At 39.2% G+C, this 19,946-nt stretch overlaps 2 protein-coding genes across 3 annotated transcripts; one reads left to right on the top strand and one right to left on the bottom strand.

Moving 5' to 3' along the window:
* Nucleotides 1–2,837: 2,837 nt before the first annotated feature.
* Nucleotides 2,838–8,823, bottom strand: gsdf (gonadal somatic cell derived factor). 2 transcript variants are annotated; one of them, XM_067484959.1, is made up of 6 exons: nucleotides 8,547–8,823; nucleotides 7,916–8,073; nucleotides 7,677–7,823; nucleotides 7,434–7,564; nucleotides 4,559–6,940; nucleotides 2,838–4,494 (listed from the first exon to the last, which is right to left on the bottom strand). In XM_067484959.1, exons 1-5 carry the CDS (start codon nucleotides 8,666–8,668, stop codon nucleotides 6,791–6,793), a joined length of 708 nt encoding a protein of 235 aa, XP_067341060.1. In that variant the 5' UTR covers nucleotides 8,669–8,823; the 3' UTR covers nucleotides 2,838–4,494; nucleotides 4,559–6,790. The 2 variants fall into 2 exon arrangements, with proteins under 2 accessions (XP_067341060.1, XP_067341061.1); XM_067484960.1 differs by having other exon boundaries at nucleotides 7,677–7,769; nucleotides 8,547–8,818.
* Nucleotides 8,667–19,940, top strand: LOC137104024 (serine/threonine-protein phosphatase with EF-hands 2-like). Its single transcript, XM_067484824.1, has 18 exons — nucleotides 8,667–8,685; nucleotides 12,062–12,130; nucleotides 13,275–13,335; nucleotides 14,273–14,393; nucleotides 15,089–15,140; nucleotides 15,237–15,412; nucleotides 15,526–15,640; nucleotides 15,753–15,799; nucleotides 15,881–16,047; nucleotides 16,176–16,212; nucleotides 16,546–16,695; nucleotides 16,826–17,185; nucleotides 17,302–17,487; nucleotides 17,661–17,803; nucleotides 17,974–18,080; nucleotides 18,229–18,392; nucleotides 18,485–18,572; nucleotides 18,894–19,940. Exons 1-18 carry the CDS (start codon nucleotides 8,667–8,669, stop codon nucleotides 19,076–19,078), a joined length of 2,247 nt encoding a protein of 748 aa, XP_067340925.1. The 3' UTR covers nucleotides 19,079–19,940.
* Nucleotides 19,941–19,946: the final 6 nt, after the last annotated feature.

Raw genomic sequence — 19,946 nt, 5'->3', positions numbered from 1 at the left:
CCACCTGGGGACCAAGCTCAGTTTTATACACCCAAACAAAGCAGTACAAGTGTGTCAGAAAACATCCGTAAACCTGTTTTGTCACTACTAGAAGTGTAAACATAACGCAAATATAAAGACTGAGCACATTAAGAGCTTAAATATTTGCCGTTTTTCTCCATCACTGCAGTTTAGTCAAACTTTCCCGTGTTACCCCTGCGTGTGTCAGACATGGTACAGTCATCTGTGGTTCGTTATGTTTTAGCACAGTGGTGTCATTTAGTTTAATGCATTGTGGGCTCGAGTCTTTAAGATAGAAAAACAAACATGACCCTTATTGCTAATAAGTGAATATGATTTTTTTTTTAAGCTGAGAACTGAGTACAAGTGTGTACAAGTGTCATTTTAACAACTTATTGCCTGCATAAAAATAATTGTAGCAGAATTTAGTGACGTAAGTGGAAATTTCTCACTTGTTTTAATGACTTGCTGCTGTGATTATGTCAGATTTTCACACACATTGTTAACTCACTACTGACTTTAAATAGGTAGCCTAAATCACTGCATTATAATTTGCTAAATTAAAAGATTTTGTTTTGACTGTTGTTTTTGTTCACAGTTGAACCTCCGGCCCTGAAGATTCCCTCTCCAGCCGAGGGACAATGAATAAACAATGAAATTCTTTTGACTCACTTTGCCATCTCGGTGCCAGTTTATCTGATTCCAGGTTTTGATGACACAGTGTGGAAACTTGCAGTAGTTGTGTGCTCCCCTGTCAGTTTCAGAGCTTTGCATTCAGCAAAAAACAGACAAATCATTTAAATCAAGCCTCTGTGACAAATCAAATAAAAATAAAATGCAAATCTCATCAGCCCATATTTTATCCAGCATATACATAAACAACATATCAGATGTTGAACCATTTCATGGAAAATATACGGTCATTTTGAATTTGACGCCAGCAACACATCTCAAAGAAGTTGTCCATCTGCCAACAGAGGACCCTGATAAAACCTACCTTGATTTAAATCTAGGCTCAGGGTTGCTGGATGGATGTATGCTGAGACTTTAATATTATAGACTTTACTGCTACCTGCCTTGTGCAGGAATGCATGGATTGCATTGTGACCTGGAAGCAGTACAGTACAACCACAGTCTGACCTGCTAGCCATCAAGCGGGTTGGATTATAGCATCAACTGGGGCCTATCCTGCTATGATCTTGATTTAAACAGTATACAAAAATTGTATTGTTTTCAGCAACTTTTCAATTCTTATTTTAAGCCCAAACATATGTATATACAGTATTTACAAAAAGTAAATTTTATTTGACCATTTCAGCACTGAATTCACATAAAGTCACTCAATACATTTATAGTCATATTTATTATCGAAGCTCACATGGAAAGAAATGTAGATCACATGCACCTATAACCAGGTATTTGTTCAATAAAACCGAAATTGTTTCTCACCATCTTTTGACGTTATTAAATACACAATTCATAAACTATTGTTTAGTGATAATCCACAGTGTATCGATTGTAGAGATTCTGTCAGTGACACTGCTTTTATCTGCTGCAGTGTTGTGATTGGATTGATTAATGAAAGACACTTTCGTTCTCTCAAGTATTTGAACTGTCAAAAGTCCACAAATGTGTTCTGATGTTTCAACTAGGTCCTCTTTTCTCAGTGCTGCCCTGAGGCGAGCTTGCCACCCAGTGGTAAATTTGTGTAAATTAATTTATTTTATAACCAGTAGGTGGCAAAAAATTGCTTCTTGTGCAGTAAAACGCTCTTTTTTTGTTTATTACACTAAGCTGAATTTAACGCAGTTCCATAAATCATCCTCTTATGAGGGTAATAATAATGATCAGTTCTTGTCTTACAAAGCTGTTGATTTAACGACCTGGGCATTTCAGATGTAGTTTTTGTTGCTCTTGAACTGGACACTTACATGTGTTTCTATTATTGTGTACACCCTGAATATAATCAGTGAGGCTAAGTAGCCCAGCAGCAGCAACAGCAGCCCAAACTACAGCCTCTAATCATTTTATATTCCCAAATATTGAACAATATAAGCAGAATAAATATGTGACGGTAAAGGAAAATGTTTGCTTTGAGGTTGCCATACACATTTACAACTATTAAGTTCTCACATTTAAATTATTCATTTACCAGGGAATAAATCCAGCAAACCACTGTTAATTTTTCATTTAAGATTACTGAAATGTCTCCCGTAGGAGAAATGATTTTAGATCAGGAACATTGCTTCACAAACATGGGATCGATAATAAAACACATTCAAAGCCACATACCCATCCACTTCAGCTCTGCCACTGCTGTATTCACATGTAAGTAAGCTAACATGTCATCTGATAAGTTCAATACAAATTGATTGGGCTGGCAGCTGATTGGACTGATTTTCATTTATTCTTAATCTAAAGTATGTATAAACAGAAAACGATATTTTTTACAATAAATGTAATGCAAATTAATGCTCACAATATTACTATATTACTATTCAAATAAAGCTATATAGGCATTTAGCGTGATATGTAAATAAGGGGGCCTGGTGGCTCAGTGGTAGAGCACATGAACAAGAAGGGTTGGGATCCAGAAGGCAGCACCCAGCCCCACCCAGCCACCAAGGACAACCCTGGTGCCAGCCCCAAGTCTGGACCAAAACAAAAAAAATGGGAGGGTTGTGGCAGGAAGTGCATCCAGCATAAAAACACGTGCTAAATCAACGTGCGGAACATGTTCCGCGTGTGGAAACCCCTGAAGGGACAAGCCGAAAGCCATTGATCTTTGATCCTGACATGGTAATGAGCTCCTCTAGAGGATCAAAAGCAATGGAAAATCATATAAAATGTCTTTTATTGATAGGAATAACAATGCAATTTCAATTCAAACCATTCAAAATATGGTTTGAATAGTTTCTACATGAAAACAAACTTCAGAAAAGCAGATAAATAATGTATCACTAAAATGGCTGCTTACTATACAAAGTTAATTACACTGCACATTTTGTAGTCCCATTTTCATCTGTCGTTATGAACATATCATGGTCAATACACTCAGATATAAACTTACAGCCAAGAGAAGCAAGATTATCAGAAAATAAAGCCAAAGTATTTCCATATATCTTTTTCCCACATGAATCCCACAACTGAAGCTGTAGAGGAGATAAGCCAGAGATATATGATTGTGGTCATTGTTTGGCCGAAACTGACACATCCGGTGATACAAACCACAAACCTCACTTACACACCCTTACAGATTTTACAGTGATTAATAGTACTGAATACATGTTTGGTCATTGTATGGTTTCACAAGGAAATATTTTACCATTACATGACTTGACTGCTATAGTTATTAGTTAAGCTATGTTGCAAATTTTGCATACAATGCATAAGACAAAAATCTAAACTATGGTGCTTTGCTATAGATTAAACTTTGCATTGTGCAAGCACAGCTGAAACAAACACTTGATAACTATTTGATAATTTTGTAAAAAAAAAAAGAAAAAAAAGAAAACAATTTATGGATCCAGTTTGTGAAATCGGAGGATTTGCAATGTCCAATGTAATGTGCATTTGCTTCAATAACATTACAGTATTAGTAAGGTGGGGGCTGCTGCAACAATATTGGATTTTGTTTAGTTACTCAGAGACTAGGCATATTATCTGTCAGCTCATTATGTACAGCATTAAAACATGTCTACATATAATAATAGACTCATGAGAAGAAGTCAGATGGTACAACTAACCCCAAACCTGACGTCATTTCAGGTTTCAAACACATTAAAATAGGAACATTAAACTTTTTAAAAAGTTGTAGTTGTCATATTTATATGTTTGAGCTCTTTTAGAAACATTGTATTATAAAAAGTGCAGTTAATTTGTTTTGTATGTGCATAGAAATGGCCTGAGACATGGTGGAACTGCCCCCCGACCCATGATAAAACTCATTCTTCTTGCTTGACACTTTGCCGCATGGCAGCCATGCTATTTAAGAGTAAGCCATGATTGAAATGATATAAGACGTAGGTATTCTCTTCATGCAAGCAGTCAAGACGCTATGGCAGGACCCCCCCCCCAAACAAACACACCATTTTGACAATAAACCCAGACGGAAAGTTTTCCACATTTATCCATAACCTTGTTGGTTGGACCGATTTGGATTTCTCTGCCAGAAAGTGACCAGGTAAGGAGGACATTTCAGCACTTTGTCTCCTAGGACATCCTCCTGGGTGACAACCTGTATGCAGAACGATGTCCCAGCCGTCTCTCTGCTGAACTGCTCCCCGGCCTCATAACGGAGGCCGCAGGTGTCTGCGATCGTGGAGGGGCCGCCGTCTGCGTGCAACGTGGAGGCGGCGGGAGCGGTGACTTTGACTTCCAGCTGCTCAGGTGCAACTGCAGAAACATCCACAGGCAACACCACGTAGGCCCGGTGGAAGCTCTCGCCCACGGTGCACTTGAGCTCCGTAGACCAACAGTACTCCCCGAGGTCGCCTGGGAAGAGAAAAGTTTAGAGTGATGGAGAAGCACTTTGACGAGTCACGCTGTGGCTCCTTACCTTCTGTCGAGTCCTTCAGTCGTATATTATGATTGTCCTGCAGCTGCAGTTTTCTGATGTAAGTCATCCCCGTGCACTCCATCAAACAGTCCGTTACTGGTGTCACCTTGTTGGCGATCGGTCTCAGCAGTGTCTCCCTTTCTGAACATTCAGCTGCCCCCACAGCCACCACAAGAGGGGACAGTACACCAAGAGACACCAACGCAGTGAAATATATTGACATCCTGTCCACTCTCAATTAAACATCAAATTACTTGCTGTGCTGTCCTCCTGTGGAGCTGTTATTTGTTAGCGCATTCCAAGTTCGATATCCTTCCTGCACAACCTGAGAAACACAAGGGAAAACGTGCACTAAAGGGAGGAAGCGCAAAGGCTGGATTGCAAACGCAACCACAGCCAAATGACAAATTAAAACTTTGCAGGCGTGGAAGTTGTTGGGGGCGTCCAAAGCCAGTTCTCAGTTGTAAGTGACCCGCGTTGGAAGGGCTCCCAGTAGTGTAAAAATACGCTCCAGGTGCTTTGAGCCAACATTTGTTCATCTGCTCTCTTCCTCCCTCCAGATTTAACAAGCAAATTTTCTGTTTGACATAAGATCCTGATGGACTGCCAGAATGAATGCATCTATTATGTTTCTGACAGCTATAATAACTTGGATCATATCATCGCATCATAATGGCAAGAAAAACAACTGGAAAGAGAACAAAAACTAATTTGATTCAACTTTAATTTATTAAACGTGAGCCAGAAATCATGGAAAAATGTTAAAACTGGCATAAGTACATAAAGTAATTTGCATTTCATTTTCAATGCACCGATTAAGTCCACTCTCAGTGCTCTGCTATTGAAAAACACTTGAAAAGGGAGTGGCGAGGTAACTTTGTGAAATGAGTGGCAGCACAGCAAACAACAAAATATGTTTAAAAAGAATTGTAGGAAAATTGTAATCCAGTAAGAGAAATGCACAAGAGAAATGAGGGGAAAAAACCAAACAAACTCTGCTGATGTAAATGCATGCAAAAAAAAAACACATGATGTAAATCAAACGAAATGTTTACACTCATCTGTAGGCATAAAAACAATCAACTGACAATTTAATTTTACATCACAAATTAAACACTTTTCATACCACATTTTGGCTGCAGCCTTTAATATTTTTTTTAAATCAGACACTTAATAAAGCAACTTTACTGCAAGTATAATTAATCTGTAATATAATTAATCCCTCCCCCCAACACCACCACCACTATCATGTTTTCTTGCATGTCAAAGCACGTTTTTCAATCTAAAAGATTCGCCATTGAAGTTACAGGTCTTTAGGGTTTGCAGGGCAGTGTTACTCCCTTTACCTTTTCTACCAGTCGAAGCTTGAAAATGGGTCATGGCCAATGGATGCGTTTTTTTAGCTGCAGGAAGTTGAAATGGTGAACACATTCTTTAAGTACCGTTCGTGCAAAACGCATTTACACTAAAGTCTAGGGTTTAATCATAGAAGCAATTATTTATAATTTTTTCTTTTTTACTTTGACTGTTGGGATTAAATTGTTTTTTTTTCGATGTAATTTCACAGGTCAGAGAAGACACAACTGGCCTGCAGGAGGATTTGGCTCTGGAGAGCCTCACATTTTTGAAAGGAACACTGAGTAACATTTAGTGGTTATTAATAGTGCTCCATACTCAAGAGATTTATTTAAAGACAAACTGTGAGCATTTATCACACGCAAAGTGCCAGCTGCTCTTCACCTAACTGCTTCAACCTCTTGTTTCTAAATGAAATGAAACACTAAAGCAGAAATTTATCTACAGAAATACACTTTTATTGTCCAACAAAATAGGTTTGCTTAATAAGTATCTGGCAAATAAACAAAATAAAACAGAATTGTCAGGTGTAATTTGAGAGGAATGATACATGATTAAGTCAGTTTTACCACTGAATTAGTAATTGGACACTCTTATGCTTGGTTGTCTCAGTAATCGTGTGCAGCCAGTTTTATCTTTCGTTGTAGCTACATTAGCAAACCAGAAAAGCAAAACTAAGCAATTACAAAGGCCTTGCTTTGGTTCCCATGGTCAGTGCTGAGTACACATTGTAATAAGCTGAGATAACACTTAAAACTAAAGAAAAATTGTCTACAAAAGCAGAACAAGTAGTGAGAGACGATGTGCACATTTTCTGTTATTTGTGAGCCAGGTGGCTCGCAGATGTTACAAACTCAGGGTGATAAAAAAAAAACTTTACTCTTCGCCGGGCTGCTGATTGTTTTCTCGTCCACAGCCGCAGCTAAGGGTCAGCTGCACGGAGGAAATGACGAGGGCGTTGAATTCGTCCATGTAGAGGATGGGAACCATTTTCTGGGCGGTGGGCTGACAACATGGCACCTGGCCCTGGAGGAGAACAAAGAGAGTGGAAGTCCATTTGATGTTCTTACTGCAGACACTAAGCAACAAGGAACAAATGATTGGACAGAGGTTTTCGTTCTTCTGCGTTATAAAGTTCAGTTAAGTTAAAGTTAATGTTTCAGGGAAAACATTGTGATGCACAAAAAAAGCTGTAGCTGCATGCTACAGTGGCCAACACTGTGGGCTTTATATTTGGTAAAGTACATTTGTGTTGGCAGCGAGAAGAAGAAAACAAGTACCAGCAGCTGTTTTACCTTCAGAACACAGTGTGGTAAACTGTGCCGTTTGTAACCCAGGCAGGTGTGGAAAGTACATGAACTCAGTGACCGCCACAATTAAACACTTCTAATGTTCTTCTTTTACATTACAATTTAGGAATTTACATCAACACAACTTATAATATATGATATAACATATATAGAGTTTTATTTTAAAAATTTTCACGCATTTTATTTTTATTTAACTTCAAGAATTGTACCTGTGAGCTGGGATCATGGACGTCCTTTTGGGATGAAGGACATTGCACTGTGGTAACGTCAGTGTGGCAGGGTGCACACTGAACTATGGTAAGGCTGTCAGGATGGATTACCCAGTTATCCCAACCCAGATCTGCCAAATATAAGAATATATATAACATGGGTTATATTTCTTCATGTATACTCCACATGTGGGAAAAGGAGATTACACATTCATTTTACCCAAACATATCCACACAATGTACCTTTGATGGAGATCTCAGTGGCCACGGAACAGCACTTTGGGTTCGTACTGTTTCCACTATCAGGTGACACTGAGTAGCCAGAGACTTCTGCAACTGGAGTTTCATGGAAAAGGACACAGTGAAAGGAGGGTGAGTCAGGGTGTTGGCCTGACTTGGATTGCAAAAACCAGAAAGGATTCAACTCAGACTGGAAAATATGGCGTAGACAGTAGTTTCTTTGAATTTTAGGTTCCACTCACCCTCAGTGTCCTTAGCTCTTTGAAAAGTGGTGCTGAATGTGCTCTTCCACTGCACTCTTACACTGTCCAGCCCACCAGCAGGCAACTGAGGCTCAGCCTGCAAGTTGAGATCACTGAGGAGACTCTTTCTGATGGACTGCAGTGACTCCCCATGGCACCTGAATAACACACAGGATCACAAATAAATGTAATGTAAGCTGTGAATTCAGAAAAACAGAGACATCAACAAAATCCTGGACATTTCACTAAAGTGAGGAAAGTTTGTATGGTTGTTGAAGCAACAACACTTGCTCTCTCAACAGCCTCAGTGAATTATGAAAGCAGTTTACGGACGTTTGGTAGAGGCAAACTGAAAAGTGACGAGTTCAACCACTGAAGTTTCAATAAAGCAACTTGTTACTTGTCTCCACCTCCTTCTTAGAAAACCAAATGGTCATCATAACCCTGAATCACCCACACAATCCCTTTGATTCATATGAAAAGGCCACACATGCTCTCTGGTGATGAGTCCTGAAATAGATATAATATCTAGAATAATATCTCCATGCAGATAGAAATAAAAAAAGCAAAACCTTTCATATAAACAAAAATCTTTACAGTGTGCCCCTACAGGCCTGTTGCTCAGACTGACCTGTGATGGGAAGCCTCAGCATTGGTAGAGGCTGCAGGCTGTTCTTTGGGTGGTTGCAAAACAAATGCAATCACCATTGAAGAACCCAGAAGCATCGTCATGGCAATGGCTGCAAAGGACATGTTGGAGGAGCTTGACGGTCAGTGTATAGAGGAACTGCGTTTCTGTCAGGATCAGACGAAGGCTGCTGTTGGTTCGGTGCTCTCTTGGAGGAGGAGACAGTAGTGACAAGACAAGGATGCTGTACTAGGTATTGTTTGTCAGGGCCTGGGAACCTGGGTTTTTATCTTCTTGTGCCCCAGCTTGACCTTGGGATACTTAACATTGTTGTCTTGTCCCCTGTTCTGTGTGAAACAGGAGGACGATTTAGCAAAGAAGAAAGGAGATACTAATGTTATCAAGGCAAACAGTCAGGAACGAGACGTGGGAAGGAGACAAAAAAAAGAAGAATGGAATATAGGCCTTGATCATTACAATATACAGATGTGGATGAAAGTGTTCACACATTAAAGTGAAAAAACAAAATAAACCAAAACGCAATGTTCTCTGAAAAAAGGTCAGATTAACAAAAGCAAGTGGTTTTTATGTTGTGGTGAACAGGTGGCAGCTTGGGAAACATTTTATGTTCAACAGGTGTGAGAAGACATTACAGAATCTCTTCTAAAAATTTAACATAAAACTCTGGACGTTTTGATAAATCTAAAACAAGATTTGGACAAGTTTGAATTTGGCACTAAACGTTAATTAGAGAGGGAACAGGCCACAACACATCGTAGGAAATAGCAGCTGAGACTCTCTTTTGTCATTTTGTTTTGTTTTATTACAAAATCCAGAGAAGCATGGGAAGAATTTCAGCGAGTGCCTATTTTTAAATGTTTTCAATAGTAGACCACCAAACTATAAAACACAAGCTGTCTTTTCACTTCTGCATATGGGTAGTTATCAGTTTTTATCAAAACTCCCAGTTTTTTTGGGCCTAAAATGAAAGGTGGAAATCCACCCGAATAAACATTATGATAATATTATTCCAGTCATTCAAGGACAGAATCTGGAGGGAAAAAATGTAGCAATAACCAGCACTGCAGGTGATGTTAATATCTTAGGGCCAAGAGCAGGAAAAGTTTGGCAGAAGTGACAGAGTTGTGTGAGCCAACAAGAATAAGAGGCATGTGAGGAATGGTAACTTCGTGTCCTCAGGTGCCCTCTTCTCTGTTTCCCCCACTTGGTGAGTCAAATGTTCTTGTGTGGTCAAAAATGCACTAAAACCACAGCTTATCAACAATACCAGCAATGCAAAATGTATGCAATACAAAATGTAATTATATTACTGCAGTTTTGTGTCTTTTAGAGATGTATTATAGTGCAATTTCTATTTAATCTGAAAATAGAAAGTAACTAAGTACATTCACTAAAGTACTGTATAGAAGTATATCTTCACGACATGTTATTTGGAATTGAGCATATTTTGCAACTCCTACATTATTTATTCTTGTATCTTGTCTGATAAGCGGGTTTGTTTGTAGTTATTACTAAAAGTCCCTAATTGTTGAAATAACTATATTTTACAAATTTGCAAAGTTTCAGTCTAAAGTCTGGAAAACAAATAGTTTAAGTAGCAGAAGCTTATTTCTTTGTCTTTCTTCTCATATTAATCATGTCACAAGTCTTCAGATGTATTTTGTAATCATTTAGAAGGACCACTGGCCTATAAAGGAAGTAAGACAACTCCATCTTGACCACCAACACTAATAAAATGAGACTTACACAGCAATGGATTTGTATTAACACTCTAATAATGCAAACCATATTGCAAGATTTTGCACATCTATAATAGAAATATGCCTTAACACTTATGTTAATGTGAAAGATGCTGTTGAAGCCTCCCGTGACACATAACGTAAAGAACAAAGCAGAGCTATGTGACAGTAAGGAGAGGGGGAACACAGCAGAACAGAGAGGATTCAGTCTGAATCTCAAGTTAGTGCTTGGTGAAACTGTACATCGTAGTTTTAAATACATGGTTTCTTAACTTAAGTTCATAACTTTAAAGCTCTTTGTGTTTTTAACCACACTATCTGGGCATCAAATCACAAATATGTGGCAGGATATTTCATAAGATTCTACAGGTTTCAACAACACTTTGGAAAACCTTAACCACAGTTCTTAAATTATTGCCATGTCTCAACTTCTCAGTGTTGGAACATCTTCAAAAACAACAACCCCATCAGACATAATAATGTTTTTTTATGTTTTATTTGTGAAACCTTGTTGAAACATGCACAGACAGACTCGTGTTTAGGGCATTTGTGGTGACATTTTTAACTTGTCTTATGTCAATAAATTCCATACAAAGACCCAAACCCGAAGATTTAAAGGATCAAAGTATCAACTTTGTAGCTTAAGCTTGAAATAGGTTATTGCTCTGTACTGTAGACCTTCAAATACAAGTAGTGGTGAAAGAAGTACTCCGATTTTTTACACAAGTAAAAGTACGATGTTAAAGTACTGCTGCATTTAATACATCAAAGAATTATTATATATTATCAGCAAAAGTGTAGTGAAAGCATTGTAAGTGAAAGTACTGTACTTGTTCTTCAGAAAATGGCTGCTGTGATTGATATATTGGTAGATTACTAGCACATGAATGTTCAGAATTTCTTGTCACAGTGGAACTTTTTGCTGTGCTGTGGTTTGATGGTTTTTTTCTAATACTAGGGGTCAGGTGCCCAAATGGTCACGTTATAATTGATGTGAGATAATGGAAAGAAATAAAAACCGAAGTTAAAGAAGGCATCTCAAAGAGGATCTGTTACATTTCTCAGATATGTGAAACCTCTGACAAGAGGCTCCAACTATCCACTGATACTGTTACGGTAAGGACAGTTATACTGGATACTTGCTTTTTACCTATGCATATGAACAATAGCTGTGTCCTGAGCATCATTGTTCACACACTGTACCTCTACATGTTTTATGTATTACTACAGAATTTAAAATCTTAGTGTTGAGATCAAGTACGAAAAAACACCAATGATGAGATAAATTGTATGTGGATGAGTTGTAGAAAAGTCCAGAAAGCTCCAACACTTTCCACCATTGTCTCCTCAAAAATGCTGCCGAGATCATTTATTAGAGTTTATTATCTCCTAAACACAATGTTGTAAATTTGAGTGTAACGTCATTTTACACATTGACCAAATGTAGCCCACTGTTGTACGAGTGTGCTGCCTTGTCGGGCCAAGCACTTCGAAAAATAATAATTACCGCTCCACTTCTCAAGCAAATATAGTGGAGTAAATGTAGTATGCAGATTAAAATACTCAAGTAAAATGCAAGCACCTCGAGTGCTTGGGTAAATGTACTTGGTTACTCTGGTGACTCTAAAAACAGGCATTTCCACTTAGTGTTGAGTACCACAGAAAAGTTGTAGAAAAAGGTGACTTCCTATAACTTCACATGAATGACCCGAATCCTTGAGCACAAGACATCTCCCACCGCTTCCTTGTTGTTGTTAGGGTGGGAGTCACGCCAGCAGCACCCACTGCTTGGCTGGGATCACAAAGAGCGTTTAGAAAGCAGCGAAGGTCTGTGCAGGGTGTGGACGACGCAGATGTTCCACGAGTAGACAACAGAGATGAGATTCTTATGAGATGTATTTCAACACACGAACAAACCAGGCGAATAGCACAGGCTGTATTTGAAACATGGTAACTTTTCGTTAGTGTTTATCTAAAACAGACATATTAAAAATGTAACAGGATATTATGTAGCAAGATAGAGAAGCTGCATGAACAGAAATGCACCTGTGGGAAATGTCATTACAGAGATACATTCTACTTATACAAGGTTGCACAGTAATGTCTCCGTTTTTACGTTGAAACTAATTAAAAATGAGATAATACTGCTATGTGTTTATTATTGATGTGAAAGTGGGTGATGGAGTCGTACTGGAGTGCATTATATTAAGACGTCTAGCCACCGTGTTTAGATCGAATGAGAGAACCAAAACATTAGACGTGTACGGTTTTGTCAGTAAGATGTGTGCTTGGGGATTTATTTTCAAGCTGGATATTGTGATGAAAACCTACTTTAATAAAAATATGTTGCAAAGTATTTCACAATCCGTATTACATTGCATAGATATTTGTTGCATCACATAGAACTCAGAACTTCATGTACATAATGAAATCATCACATGTAATATTAATTAGTAGTATGTATATTTTCTTTTGAGAATTTGTGCATGTTCCATACAAGGTTTAATGAATATTCAGCTTGTTTTGTTTGTTTCTGAACATTATCACTGACCTGCTGGGGAAAGGATTTTTCCCTCGGCTTCCCATGGATACAAAATTATGTCGACCATCTGTTGAGACTGTTGACTGTCAATAAGCATCTGTAAAATGATCAAAAACTCGCAGTTGAAAATGTAGTCGCTGGTGTCAAAGGTCAGGCACAACCAGAATAGAACATCACCATTAGCGTCCGCTGCTAAATATGGACAGAGGCTCTGCTGTGCTTAGAATGAGGATTCAAATAAACAATTTCTGCCAACATTCACTTGTAGGTTATGTAAAAATACATTGGAATTTATTTAAAATATACTTATAATTATTGTTTCAGGAAGAAGAAGAAAATATTGATGTAAACAGCTGAGTCGCAAGGATGACAGGTGTTGAGCTGAATCCAGTGCAACCTCCTTTCAAAACAGTTGCTGCCCTTTATTAGAGCTTTATTCACTGATAGCAGCCATAGTAAGGTCTAATCCTAATCCACTTGTATCTGTGTTGTTTAAGTGATCACGGGGCCTGTCCAAGCCACCGTCAGTGTGTGTAGCTGCAGACGTGGGACGAGCAATTACAATACTGCAGCTACTGGCACGTGTGTGGCTCTGCCTGGGAGATGGAGAAGACAACACTTGCTTTGTTTCTACCTTTTCTGACAATGTGTCCAGAAATGACTGGGCACTTTTAGAAGTGCTGACAAAGTGAGGGAACGCAATGAAAGAAATGTAGCGTGGGCAGGTAAGGTGGATTTGAACCAAGTCAGTACAAATTTAATAGCTCGCCTACTCTATCCCTACTTTTTATGCTGAAAAAATGCATTATTTTATAGGCAATAGGATTTATTTCTCCAAATATTTGAATATTTGTTAATGCTATTGTTGATGCTTTTTGTGAGTTTTTGCTAAAAAATTATATTTCACCAATATTCAAACATTAAAATGTGTTGTATTGTATAACGGCATCTGTTGCTGCATCTTTTTAAGTTTACAAATTCTAGGTCCCACTTTAATCATCTTTGTGTCTGACAGTGACAACAGCAAAGGGTCATGGGATGTGGCACAGGAAAATACCAAAGACCGCTGCAAAAATGTGACAGAGGTGCAAACTTTAACAAAATCTTTCTTTGAAGGTTTTTTTTTTTCTTGTTTATGTATAAGTTAATGTCTGTCATTGTTTTTTTGTGTGATTTTGTAGCCAGCATCTCAGTTCCAGGTAAATATCAGTTCTGTTCGATCACATCTTTATGTTCTATGACTGTATGTGAAAAAAGTGTTTGACAATGCTTGTGGCGTCTGCTCATTTTTGATGTGCTCTGCGAAGCTGCCACTGGTGAGTCTTTCAGTCTTGATCTGACATAGTGACTACATTTAATGACAGTGGAAGGGGAAGAAGAGTTGTGATCAAGTATTTGCTTCTTGTGTCCTAATCTTCAGCAATCAGAGCTGCTTTGTTGATCCAGCGCTGGTACCGTCAGTATGTTGCACGGCTGGAGATGCGACGCAGATACACGTGGAACATCTTCCAGTCTATTGAATATGCAGGAGAGCAAGATCAGATCAAGGTCAGGTTGTCAGGTTTAAGAAAATACTTTTTCAATGATCATTGTTCATCTGCTAAAGGGATGGTAAGTGGGAATGTCAATCAGTGCATGACTGATAAAATTGGTCACCACTAGCGACTTCAGTTCTCCCTGGACTTCCTATGGTAGCACTGCTATAAGGTTTATATGTGGGGTTCAGAACAGAATATTCTGAAAAGTTTGACAAAGTGAAATGTCTGAATAATTTTGGTGATGAAAGCTGAAACAGCAGATGGTCACAGATCACATCATAGCAGTGTTTAGGTGAATAATACTGACTGCTGTTTGGATATGCAAAGCTTTGGTACAGTATGCAGTACTACAGGTACATTGCTTTATTGGTTATTTGAACTTTTTTAAGTCTTTGTAGTTCGGCATGTTTTCTAACTTGAGCTGGTTTTACCATTATAACGATTCGACTGTGTTTGTATGTGTTTTAGCCATGAGTGATCAAGGATGTTGGATGACTGTGATGCAGAAACCTGAATCTGAGCCAAAGAGGAATATTGATAATTTCAACAATACATTGACCTTTTTTGACATTGGCTCATCGTCGAAATGTATATGCATGCTGATATACAGACCCACAGCTGCTAGCATGGCTGCAGATTCATCCCTAATTATTTTTTTCACACAGTAAAATAACCAGCACTCAAACTTGTTTTTTCTCCCTTCAGCTCTACAATTTTTTTGGGTTCTTGAGGGACCACTTCACCCCAGGCAGTGATAGTAAGAAAGCGCAAACCTTAACTCACCGAGTTGTAGATTATATGCTTCCCAGCATTGATCTATGTCCCTTTCTGTCCTTCTCTGGTTTTAATGCAGGAAATCTAATATCTCACATCTTTCATGAGAGTGAAACTTGTCGTGACACAGAATGGGAAAGATATTTTTGCTACAAGAGCATTGAGGTTCCCGACAGCTACAATGGCCCCCATTTGACCTTCCCCATGACCTTCTGTGAGGTGTCAAAGCTAGTGGAGGCCTTCAAGCACGAACAAGTAGGTACAGTACACGAAACACAAGGTAAATTAATAGTAGATACTCAACTCAGACAAGAAGAAACACATATCTCATGGTTTCCTTTACTTTTACCTTTTTTTTCCCCCAGTAGCAGCTCCATGCACGATATGTTCTGCAGCTTCTCGGAGAGACTTGGAGACTTCTCAGAATCCTTCCAAATATAAACTATGTCTCTAGCTGTCATACCAGGGAGATCACCATATGTGGTGCACTGCCACATTTGACACTTTACACTCGTGTTCTTGTCATAACCTCTTAAACATTCAGCAGACACCCAGATGTGACACAAATATTAATGCTTTCTTTATATCTTCCCAGGGGACTTACACGGACAGCTTGAGGACCTACTTTTGATATTCTATAAGGTGCTAACACCAAGCAAGTCACCATAGTGTCAGACAGCAGAATTTTCATTTTAATTAACTCTTTGAAATGTACCTTTGTAGAATGGATTGCCATCCTCTGAGAAACCATACGTATTCAATGGAGACTATGTGGATCGTGGAAAGAGCTCGTTAGAGATCCTGCTCATCCTGTTTGGGTTCCTGCTTGTCTATCCCAAAGATGTCCACATGAACAGAGGGAACCACGAGGACCACATTGTTAACATGAGGTACCCACGTGTGTGTAGCTCCCTGTAGCTGTTCATACTTACACATACACTGATTTTTGCATTCAGTGTTCTCATTATTTTCAACATACACCATATGTGTACCATAATGCATTTGTTGTTTTCTCCAGATATGGTTTCACTAAAGAAGTTCTGGGAAAATACAGGGTAAGTTTCCATTACAGCTTTTGCTTTTAGTTAAATTTAAAGCTACAGCAAGTAACATTTGGCAAATATTTTCTACTAGAACGCCTAAAGGTGCTGTCAGGTCATTATGATCCAAACTCACAAAACAACATGACCAGCAGTGCAGAGATGCTTCTAAATATTTAACCAATCAATTGTTTCTGCACGATTAGAAAGTTTTGGAGCATTTTTATTTGGGATAATTTGATAATGACTGATTTTATTTAAGTAAACTGACTCTGAGGGGTAGGTCAACAGGATTCATCCTCTGGGAGACATGACTCTGTGTATGGAAAACTTTCTCTTGGACTACAGGTGCATGGCAAAAAGATCCTAAAGCTCCTCCAGAAGATCTTCAGCTGGCTGCCTCTGGCCACTGTGATCGACCGAAAAGTGCTGATTGTGCACGGAGGGATCTCTGACACCACAGACCTTGACACTATAGCCAGAGTGGACAGACATAAAGTATGAAAGGCCTTCAGCATCAATTAAATCTGTGAATATGGTCAATTTAAAATTAACAAGCTATAAATATTATGATGAAATATCCAAAATGCGTGTGTTTTTTGTTTCGTTTATTTTTGTATGATTACAGTATGTGTCAGCCCTCAGGCCCCCTAGACTGAACCATTATGCAGTCAGTGGCTGCAAGACTCAGACAATGAACAACAGGAATGGGGATTCTGGTGGAACCATGGATGGTCGGCGTCGGGTGTGCTCTTTGATTACTCACAGCTCAGTATCGACTTACAGGCATCACCTCCCCCGCTGCTCAGTGCACAACCCGCACAACCCCACAAGCAGTCCACTCAACTGGTCAGTGGAAGAGGAGCTGAAGAGGAGGCGCAGACTGGCTGGGTTTGACCAGTTCTATGGGAATCTGAAGAAGTCTGAGTCTGACTCAGACCCTGATTCTGGAGAGACGACGGAGAAAGATGGGGCAGAGTGGAAACAAGTCAGTGTCTACATGAAGCCTGTAGAATGCAAACAAATTTGGTATTTCATAACTTTTTTTTTTATTTTACATTTTGGTGGCTCGGTCACACTTCTTGTTCTCATTTATTCTCGCAGATTGTGGACATGTTGTGGAGCGACCCCATGCCCCAAAATGGCTGCAATCCCAATGAGGTGCGAGGTGGAGGCTGCTACTGGGGACCAGATGTCACTGAGGAAGTATTGAGACGACACAACCTCCAGCTCCTCATCCGCTCCCATGAGTGCAAACAGGACGGCTATGAGTTCTGTCACAACCACAAGGTGAGCACGAACCCGAACACACACTGAGTAGAGTTTAATATTTAATCACTGTCAAAACATAACTATTCTCATTTAAGACTCATTCAACCTGACAACTATTAGTTATCAATGGGTCACATTGGTCTGTACAGGGAGTCTCAGCAAATGTCCCGATTGCCTTTTGTTTCATCCAGGTGGTGACTATATTTTCAGCATCTAACTACTATGAAGTAGGCAGCAACAGAGGAGCCTACATCCGAATGGGTCCTGATCTCGTCCCACACTTCATTCAGTATCAGGCCAGCCAGACTTGCAGAGAGCTCACCCTAAGGCAAAGGTAACCCTTATATCCTAATTTCTTTCCCAGTAAAACACTTTACGTAGAGCAATTAAGTTAAAAGTGAGTAGCTACATCTGAGTACACAGTAATCATGATTAGAATTTACAAGTTTATTTTAGGAGCAGATCATTTCTCATTATTAGATATGCTTTTATCTATTTGGTCAGTGTCGGGTGGACAGAGAGATCAGCTTTGCAAGCTCTGAGGAAACAACTATTTGTACATAAGTCAGATCTTATCAGTGCCTTCCAGGAGTTGGATCCTAACAACACAGGTTCTTCACAAGCAGCACTGCTACACTTTTAACAAAAAATGCCTTTTCACTACAATCTAGTTGCAATGTGTCCAAATATAAATAGTTGATCAAAAGCAGAATGTATTAATAACAGTAACTCTACTGTGTCTTCCTGTCTGGGTCTCAGGGATGATCTCTCTAAGTCACTGGGCCGGTGCCACAGAGTCTGTGCTGAAGCTGGGTCTGCCCTGGAGGGTGCTGCGCCCTCAGCTTGTCAGCAGCTTCCAGCACGGCATGGTGGACTACCAGCAGTGGATAAGAGAGCTTTCCATCACAGAGCCCAAGATAGAGGTGCTTCTGTGTTTCTTTTCATCATATTCCCCACTGTGCTCCTACAAACCCTTAGAATAATGTAAAATAACTATGAGCATATTTCCTGGCAGATCTCTGACACCAGTATTCTGGAAACCATGTACAAAAATCACTCCAACCTGGAAACGATCTTCCGAATCATTGACACAGATCACTCAGGTCAGTAAGGAGCTTAGCATGGATCTGACACAGTAACTCAATTTAAATTACACACTGCTTGGCCCCCGTGCCCCATTAATTTCATTGGCTAGGAATAAATTACCCCAACTTGTCAAGGGGGTCTCACTACAGAGATGTTTTTAAAAGAAGCTCACACACGCCTCACACACTATGGTTGCATGTAGATTCCTCAAACATCTTATAGGCCCAGCTCTAAATTAATCAATGTATATTAGCATGTGGCACTGAACACTGTACACATTTCCTGTACAAATTAAGTGAGATTAAAATGATGGTCTCTTTCTCTATCTTGCCATCCAGGTTCGATTTCTTTCGAGGAGTTTCATCAGACCTGGAAACTGCTGAGCTCACATCTTAACACAGAGATCAGTGACAAAGCCATTGCAGACCTTGCCCGAAGCATCGACTTCAACAAGGACGGGAGCATCGATATCAACGAGTTCATGGAGGCGTTTCGGCTGGTAGACCTCTCTGCACATACCTGAGAGCCTGAACCAGGAACTGTAACTGTACCTGTTGCATAGAGAACCAAGAATTTTAAGTAGCTCTGGAATTGGTCAGAAACATCTCATCCACATTGTTTATCCGTGTGCAAACTAGACCTTTTTATAACTTAGATGTTTGCCTTTTTTTCCCCCATTATTTTTTGTTGAAGTTTAGGATATGTAGATTTGTGTAACAAAATGATCAATAAACTTGAAACACATGATGCTGTTATCTGGCTCAAAGATGTTGAGAATTATAAGTTAAAAAAAAGGATGCTTACAGCATTTTGTTGGTCCAGTCTCATTGAGTCAAAGTCCCTAGCAAAGAACAGTTAATTAAAATAAACTGGGGTTAATGTACTTGCCATGTTTCGACAGTGATGATTAGTATCCTCTCTATAATACAGCACAAGCAGTAGGATAGTTCAGTTGACACGGTTATTCACCATGATTACAACCCTTTACAAAAATACTTCTGTCCTTTGTCTTGTGTGACAGAAGAGATTTTTCACCATTCTGACAGTTGATTTCATAAATGACTCATTTTAAGTGACTAAGAAATAACCAATTCCAGGGCTAAGTAATAAATCACTATCAAAATAATTTCAGCTTCATACTCATGTAGAAAGGTGTATTTCAATAGATCATGAGAAAGATCGATCATTGGTGGACACTGTTTTGCATGTTAGGCACCATCCTGTTCTGTAGAGCACTGAAGTGAAGCCCACCTCTCCATGTGTAATTCAGACCCTTGGGATATAGGTGACCCCATGAGGGGATATAGTCTATTTGAAAGCTGCTTAATCAGTTAAACTGTCAATCAGTCTTTCATCTTAGTGAATCCAGGCCAGTAAATCCTATCAACTCG

The sequence above is a fragment of the Channa argus genome, chromosome 18 (genome assembly GCF_033026475.1).
Source record: "Channa argus isolate prfri chromosome 18, Channa argus male v1.0, whole genome shotgun sequence".
NCBI lineage: Eukaryota > Metazoa > Chordata > Actinopteri > Anabantiformes > Channidae > Channa > Channa argus.
Note: the sequence above shows the minus strand (reverse complement) of the source record. Positions and strands in the feature narration are given on the sequence as shown.